The following is a 7,827-nucleotide window of genomic DNA, read 5'->3' as shown; positions in this document are numbered from 1 at the left end:
ACAAGCTGCAACGTTTCGGTACCTGTAAATTCTTCCGTAACCTCAGATCTAGGCGAGGAAATCGACTCTCCTTTTGCAGAATAATATCCTTCTTCCGACGACTTTCTTTCCTTTGGACTCTTTTTCGTTTTCCCTGTTCTTGCAGAGTTTGTGGAAACTCCTTTAAGTTGCGTGTCGAGACTGTCCAACTGTCCGTGTATGTGCACCAACTTGTTTAGGTTAAAATCATCCGCTGGCTCTTCATTGTCCACATTCTGTTGTTTGGATGTCGCTTGCACTTTTTTCTGCAGGGAAGTTTTATCGTGATCGCACGAATCGTTGTGTGAAGACTTTGTTTCTAGTTCCCTCTTCTTCCTTAGTTTTTGTTCTTTTGCCACTCTTTTTCGTATTTCTGTACCTGATCTGGTTCAAAGTCTGATTTACGAATCTCGCCGGGTGAAAGTGAACCGTTTGTCGGTGTCCTCGACTCTTTTTCTAACACGATTGTATCGTCGTCGGAGCCTTCTTTCTCTTCAGGTTCGCTGACGACAGAATCCTGGTCGTCGTACGGAGTTTTGTCCAGAGGCGTTTCCGAGTTTAGTGCCTCAATGCTTCCGCTGATTTTTCGTGAGAGAAGTCGCTTTGGCCGGGGCTCCGGGATCATCCAGTTCTGGTCTTCGTCTAGAAGATCGTCTCTGTCGATGGACCCTGGAGTAAAAAAATGTGTCACTCATATTTTTTGACTGGAATTAACATTCATGACACTATGTTGGATTTTTTTACTTTCTTCCATAGTCCAAGATACAGCATTGACATCCTTTAAGCTAGGAAAGCAAATAAAAGCTTAAAGACCAAAAAAGCACGTCCAATCTGTAAACTAGTAGTTAAAGGAAAAAGAAAAAGAAACAAAGTACACATGTAAGAACAACAAAGAAATTATAATTAGCTCTGTAAACATAGTCAAGATCAAGTCACAATTCAGTAGTCAAATTTGTAATTAAATTGTGAAATTAAATTGGCTACAAGGAAATTGTATCCTAGAGTTATCATGTCAATTTTTCCTTTTACATCCATTAAAGCAGGCTATAGGTTGACTTGAATCCAAATCAGCTTTTGTTGCTTTTTCCCCTATTTCATGAATATTCATTATAGACCTGTTGGCGATTCCTTCCCACTGACAGCTGAATCATTGGTCTTGTACACGGCTGTGAACTTCATCTCCGTCTTATATCATTATCATTATTATCATTATCATTATTATACATAATTATTATAATATCATTTTTATTTGTAAGTTATTATAGACCTGTGGGTGATTCCTTCCCACTGACAGCTGAATCGTTGGTCTTGTACACGGCTGTGAACTTCATTTCCGTCGTGAACTCCGCCTTCTGTTCAGGGGCTTCCTCCCCAATTATAGATGCTACAAACCGAAACAAAAGGGGGAAAATAAAAATAAAGCATGCAGAATAAATAAATAAATAAATAGAACGTCCTGCAGCTGCGCAAAACTGTGTTTTTCAGGTTGTATATCTGGTCAATGTTGTATCAGAATTTTGCCCGTTGCAGACAATATTTTTCCGACACAACCTTTGGAAACTACAGACGGGATGTTAACCTTATATGCACAAATACGACCTTATATGAAACATTCTGATATGCACAATACATTACGGGTTTTGCACAGGTACAGTACATTCTAAAAATGTGCAAAACAAAACATAAATTTAAGACAGTAAGTGTGCGAACTGAGTACTAATACAAGTGCTCTTTGTCAAATGAATGCAAAATGATAAAACTTGCAACTGCAAAGAAAGTGCGAACCAAAACAAATGATTGGAACAAAATATGAAAAACATTAAGTTTCTTACCCAGAGTAGAGTCCAGGTCTGCTCTAGCCAGCATGCTTCCCTTCTTTGGGTCCACGTAACCCTTTCTCTTCTTACCTGGTGGAAGAAGAAACTGTTGTTAGTTCCTGACAGAGAAAAAATTGGACCTTATGCCATGAAGTAAAAATTAACAATTTCCAAACAGAAGCTGACAATTCTCAAGGGTTATTGAGCTCCAATTTCCTGATGCTTTATTTTCTCTTCCCATGCTCTCACTCCTTTTCTGTTCTTTTAGTCTCTCTTTTTGCTTCTCTTTTCTTCCCTTCCTCATCTTTAATACAAATCTTTTGACCAAACACCATTTTAGATAAAGAACTTTAAAATAAATGTAATTTAAAACAAGAATGTATGGAAACCATCATCATTAGAAAGAGATGGAAATGGAAAGTACATGTGCTGAGAAAAGACCCGAATGACTTAACAAGAACAACACTACACTGGACACCTGAAGGGAAGAGAAAACAAGGACGGCCTAAGATCACCTGGCGTAGAACAGTAAACTGTTGTGAAAGAACTAAAGAGCTTCAGCCACACTTGGGATACCATCCAGAGAATAGCCCAGGACAGAGGGAACTGGAGAACCTTGGCTGCTGCCCTACATGCCGGGACTGGCATTAAGGCCAGTAAGTAAGACTTAGTCACCTTCATACAGCAGAGCTGGTTCGTTGTCCAGCTCCACCTTCCTGACACTCTCTTCGCGTTTCCTCCGTAGCCGGTCTGACAGCGGCCGGAACGCCGAGCCATCTGTCTCAGCCTCCTCCTCCCTCTCCTCCTGCACAGGAGCCAGGAATGGACCGTCCCGCTCTGTCTGTATCCCCATCTACAGAAGCAGGTTCAAGCAACAGGAGTTAAATTACCTTGAAAGTTCATCTGTGTTTGTAGAAGTCATTACAAAATGAGTTTGAACTGCAATCTCCACCTATGATCCACCACTCACGGAGTCATGTGTGTTATCTGCGTGACGCCACGGAAGTGGTGGATTGCTCATTCCTTAACAAAGAGTCAGTTGTACAGTTGAAAATTTCGGTAAGTCCAATTTCTTGTGTTTGAAATTGCAGTTCAAACTTGATTCATTAGGAATTAAAAGACAGTTTTGAAAAAGGAGCAGAAATACATCTGGTTCCATCAACCATTGTCAAACTAGATGTAATAATAACAGTATCTCCTCTAGTAAGAGTAGAAATACAGACATATTTGTATCAATAATTAACTTTTTTGTGCCAACAGAAAAGTTACGGTACCGTACAAGAAGTCAAATACATGTAGCTAAACCGCAATAGGACAACGAACTTAAATGAAGGGCTGCGGAAAGAAAGAAAACACTGAACGGTTTGAGCAGAAGAGGAAGAAAGGCATTTAACCGTAACAGTTACAGGAAAGAAATCATAGAGATAACACCAAACTAAGCAGAACACACCAAGCACCCTCCACCTCACCTCCTCCACTATAGCGCCAGCCAGTTTCCTCAGGCACTGGGCCTTCACGTCGGTTAGCAACTCTTCCATCAGCTGTTCATCCATGCTATCCCACTCCGAACCCTCAACACCACTGTCACCATCACCGTTCTAGGGTACGGCAGTTAGCCATTAGTACTGGTAACCATCATCTCTCAGGAGTATACAGTTAGCCACTAGTACTGGTAATCATATCCCACTCCAAACCCTCAACACCACTGTCACCATCACCATTCTAGGGTACGGCAGTTAGCAGTTAGTACTGGTAACTGTCACCACTTACAAATGTAGGTCCTGGAGTACAGCAGTTAGCCATTAGTTATCAGTAATCACATCGCTTAGCAACTCTTCCATCAGCTGTTTATCCATGATATCCCACTCCGAACCCTCAACACCACTGTCACCATCACCGTTTTAGGGTACGGCAGTTAGCCATTAGTACTGGTGACCATCACCTCTCAAGAGTACAGCAATTAACCATCAGTATCATAATCCTAGACCCTCCACATTAGTGTCAATACTAAATTAAGCGTCATCTTGCCAAATCACTTCCCAAGGCAGACAAAGAACACAAGACAATTTTTTTCCTATCTACCAGTATTTTTTTGTGTGCTCCTTTCAAGCTTTGATCAATTATGCTTATTAATGCTGAGTATAATTTTTTTTATGTACTCACAGTGGATGTTCTGGTGGTGGGAAGTGGCCGTGCTATCTTCCCCGCCTTCTCAATGGCAGAGTCCACCACGTCCTCGGCAACCCTGAGGGCCATGCCCAGGCTGCTGGCGACGCCCGACGACGGAGGGTTAGAGCCATTCTGAGGCATCTGGGACTGCTGCTGCCTCTCTGCTGCAAGAGCTGTGAAATAAAATCATTCTGTTAAACACAGCATCTGATTTCTGCAGAGTTTTCAAAGCCATTCTCTGTAAGAAAACTTAATCCTGTATCCTGATACTGTATATGTATCAATTTTAAAACCTTTGTCATTATCATGCACTTTGTCAAAGATGTTACTCAAGCGACTGGGTATGATTTTGGAAACAGTCAGTCACTGCTGTTGCCTCTCTGCTGCAAGAGCTGCGAAAAAAAATCATTCTGTTAAACACGACATCTGCAGATTTTTCAAAGGCCTCTGCACAATGTTAGAGGGAAAAAGGAACCATAATATTATGGAAACCTTATTGAAATGTCACCTACGGTTCTACAAAACACAATCATTCATCTTATGTTATCTTATCTTATATGGATACTAAGCTAAGGTCCCGTAAGGTTTCATGGTTTGATAATCTCTTATTTGTAGCAATTTCATATTTACATCTTTTAAATTTGATATTTTCTACGGCAGATAAAATTGTCAGCAGATAAAAAAGACAGAGAAATTAAGAAAATATCTGGGATCACGAACTCAATAGTTTGTTATAATACGTAGAAATGGGAAAGGAAAGTGATCCTGGTCCAGTTTTTAGCTTACGAGCTAATGTCCCACTGGTCACAACAAAGAAGACAAGTCAAATCTCAATTCTCAAAACATAATAAAACGTCATAAGCAAAAGTACCAAAAATTCAGTGTTGAACTTACCCGCTGACACAATGGGCTGTGCCATCGCCGTGACGATGGTCTCAATCTGGCTCTTGAAGTTCTCCACTGAGGTCGGGTCTCTTCCTGTGAAGAAGAATATTTCATTGATCAACCGGAATGATCTACAATGATGCTTTTATCCTTTAAGTTATCTCTTTATTTCTCTTTATTTCGTTATCCTATTTTAGCCAAAAGGCTAATCTTCCAGGGTTCATACCAGTTATGAGTAGGAAGTCTCTGTATGAAATGACATGTTATTGTTAGCTGTTGTTACGGTGTACAAAAAGAAAGTCATTAAAAGGCCATTGCAGGTACATTTGTAAGCTCAGTCTGGTTCTCAACTGTTCATACAATCATAAGATTTGGTATCCCCAGGTTACTGGAATGTCATCAACAAGAAAAGATTGTAGTAAACTGTTGCAAAAATTATACATAATGATAATCTTGCCTTATATGTTTTCAGACCCTTGTCCTGCTGGCATTTTTGACACAACAAAGTGACGTAGTAGTTACTTCCGCATTTGTTAGGTTTCGCTGTGGTGTGATGTGGTGCATGAAAAATACTCCCAACCTGTACCTATACAGGGTGCTATATGGATGGTACTGTACATGTATGTGCAACCCATATACAGGTACATGTATTACATTTTTTTTACATATGGGCTCTGTAGGACAAGGGTTAAACTGAAATCATTGAAATCTAGTCTAAGGTCTTTCAAATCAATATAAAATTGTACTGACTGTTGTATGCAAACTTGTCCAGCCCGTCGGTCTGCACTTCTGTGTCGGAGAAAGCGAACTCCGGGTCCGTCTGGCAGCCGGCGTCCGAGGTTGGGGAGGTCGGTCGGGGTCGCGGGCCGATTCTGCCGGGAGCCGTGTACGTGGAGTCATGGTCACTGTCTGACGCTGGAACAGAAAAATCAATAACCGATAATTAATCAATAATCTATAAAAATCAATCAATCAACAATCAACAGGGAGGTAGGCTGATTTTGGGGGGCAAGTCTGCAGGGCTCAGTGTAGGTGGAGTCATGGTCACTGTCTGATGCTGTAACAGATCAATAACCGATAACCAATAATCTATCAATAATAAATTGATAATCAATCTTTACTGAATCTTCTAGACGCTGTGTAGGTGGAGTCATATGGTAGCTGTCTGTTGCTGGAACAAAATAATCAATCGATCAATAGATATTCTAATATTAGACTGTTGGCCAGTCTACTAGGCACCATGTAGCTGCAGCCATGGTCACTGTCTGAGGCTGGAATATAACAAAATCATCAATAAATGAATCAATAGTCAATCAATAATCAAAAATATTCAATGGGGAGATCACTGTGTGTCATGAAACTACATGTATGTTAGTTTGACTGTTGGTCAGAGATGGGATGTTAAAAATTATATACTTATCGTGTTATGTGATCTGCAGATTTTGTTTCTTAAATTTTTTTAACTGGTTTGTTTCCTCTAAGTCTTAAGACTTAGTGTATTTTATTTAAGGCTTTAGGACTTTCTTTCTTTCAGCATGTCAGTTTACCAGTTATATTACTGGGTGCCCAGATTTAGACACAGTCTTTCTGTTGCCCTGCTGTCACACTCAAGTAGCTAGCAAACACTTTTATCTACTGCAACAGTCCAGTTTTTCTGTTGCATTGACACACACTAACTCAGGCAGACACTTAAATTCTAGCCAGGCCACTGTCTTTAAGGTTGAATGCTTTATGTCAGGAAGTGTGTTGGCATATGCTACCTGGTGTCAGTAGTCAGGCCAGTCTCTTTCAGTTGCACTGACATGACAAGGTTCTAGCTACATGCAGAAGTCCTGATGGTGGAAAGAAGATTTAATCTTTTTCAGGTCTGGTGGACATGTGGACATGTGCATTTTGTAGTGTTGGCATACATGTATGCTACTTGGTGTCGTGTGACAGGCTGAATAAAAGTTCTAAACGGGAACTATGCGGCTCCAGATGTCTTACTGACGGATGACTGCGTGTGCAAGATGTCGGTAGCTCAGGAATGAATCCCCTCTACTATTTACTACTTGGTGTCAGAAGTTAGGCCAGTCTCTTTCAGTTGCAGTGACATGACACTAATTCCAGCAGACACTTAACCTCCAACATTCAAACCACCCAAGGTCAGAACGATCTCAGGTGACCCACCAGCACAGGTGAGGTCCTGGGAACCGTTCCAGGTGAGCACACCTGTTGTTCTACAGGACAGGTAACTGGCAGGTAACACAGGTACCCTCAGGGCACACCTGGCTACTATCAGCACTGCTGCGATTCAACAATTTAAGGTCACTCCAGTTCAATTTGTTGGTTCTCAGATTCTTTTGTGAAAAAGAAGCATAGTCATCCTATAATAGCCCAATATGCTAAAATACAAGGCATGAAGACAGCATACAAGGCTGGTTTGCAATTTAAACAATGAATTTTGAAAATTTAAGTAAACCACTGAATTGATTAGAAAGATTTGTGGAAAAGCCATCCCCAAAAAAACCTGACCAAAATCCCTGATTGGAGTTAGAGAATAAAAGGAAAAACCTTATTACTATATGGGCTGTTTGTTAGCTCTAAAGAAACTATTTTAATAAATTAATTAAATGAATCTTAAGGGAAATTCCAGTGTAATTCTAGAGATTGTTATCCTATAATCACAGGATTTGGTTGGGACGAATGTCATTGATCATGATTATGTTACCTTTAAGCTTAAGGATTTGACAGATCAACTTGTTATCCTACTTAAAGAGATCTAAAACAGTGCAGAGAAAGGTCATTGCAGGACATGCGTGGGAAAACAATCCAAAATATTCACCTCTGGCAAGTTTACCTTATTACTGGTAAAAGAAGTCAAGAATGAGCTTTTTGAATTTCTTGCCATGTTATCTCTGGTTAAAGTCATAAATTTCTTGCCAGGTCTTGGCAGAAG

General features: G+C 40.4%; 2 protein-coding genes across 4 annotated transcripts in view; both read right to left on the bottom strand.

The window, feature by feature from the left end:
- Nucleotides 1–28: 28 nt before the first annotated feature.
- Nucleotides 29–5,882, bottom strand: LOC109464906. Of its 3 annotated transcripts, XM_019762002.1 has the most exons (8): nt 5,640–5,876; nt 4,899–4,982; nt 3,999–4,177; nt 3,305–3,433; nt 2,511–2,688; nt 1,851–1,925; nt 1,286–1,402; nt 29–687 (listed from the first exon to the last, which is right to left on the bottom strand). In XM_019762002.1, exons 2-8 carry the CDS (start codon nt 4,921–4,923, stop codon nt 356–358), a joined length of 1,035 nt encoding a protein of 344 aa, XP_019617561.1. In that variant the 5' UTR covers nt 4,924–4,982; nt 5,640–5,876; the 3' UTR covers nt 29–355. The 3 variants fall into 3 exon arrangements, with proteins under 3 accessions (XP_019617561.1, XP_019617562.1, XP_019617563.1); XM_019762003.1 differs by lacking the exon at nt 1,286–1,402 and having other exon boundaries at nt 5,640–5,882; XM_019762004.1 differs by lacking the exon at nt 3,305–3,433.
- The window catches only part of LOC109464892 (rab effector MyRIP-like), a 129,979-nt gene continuing 127,091 nt past the window's right edge, over nt 4,940–7,827 (bottom strand). Inside the window, exons 8-10 of the mRNA XM_019761987.1 lie at nt 7,059–7,175; nt 5,654–5,804; nt 4,940–4,982 (exon numbers count right to left, since the gene is read on the bottom strand). Coding sequence (XP_019617546.1) covers nt 4,940–4,982; nt 5,654–5,804; nt 7,059–7,175 — 311 coding nt within the window. The remainder of the gene's footprint in view (nt 4,983–5,653; nt 5,805–7,058; nt 7,176–7,827) is intronic.

The sequence above is a fragment of the Branchiostoma belcheri genome, unplaced genomic scaffold (genome assembly GCF_001625305.1).
Source record: "Branchiostoma belcheri isolate BF01 breed outbred unplaced genomic scaffold, Haploidv18h27 scaffold143, whole genome shotgun sequence".
NCBI lineage: Eukaryota > Metazoa > Chordata > Leptocardii > Amphioxiformes > Branchiostomatidae > Branchiostoma > Branchiostoma belcheri.
The sequence above is the reverse complement of the archived record's forward strand: the minus strand, read 5'-3'. Positions and strand labels throughout refer to the sequence as shown.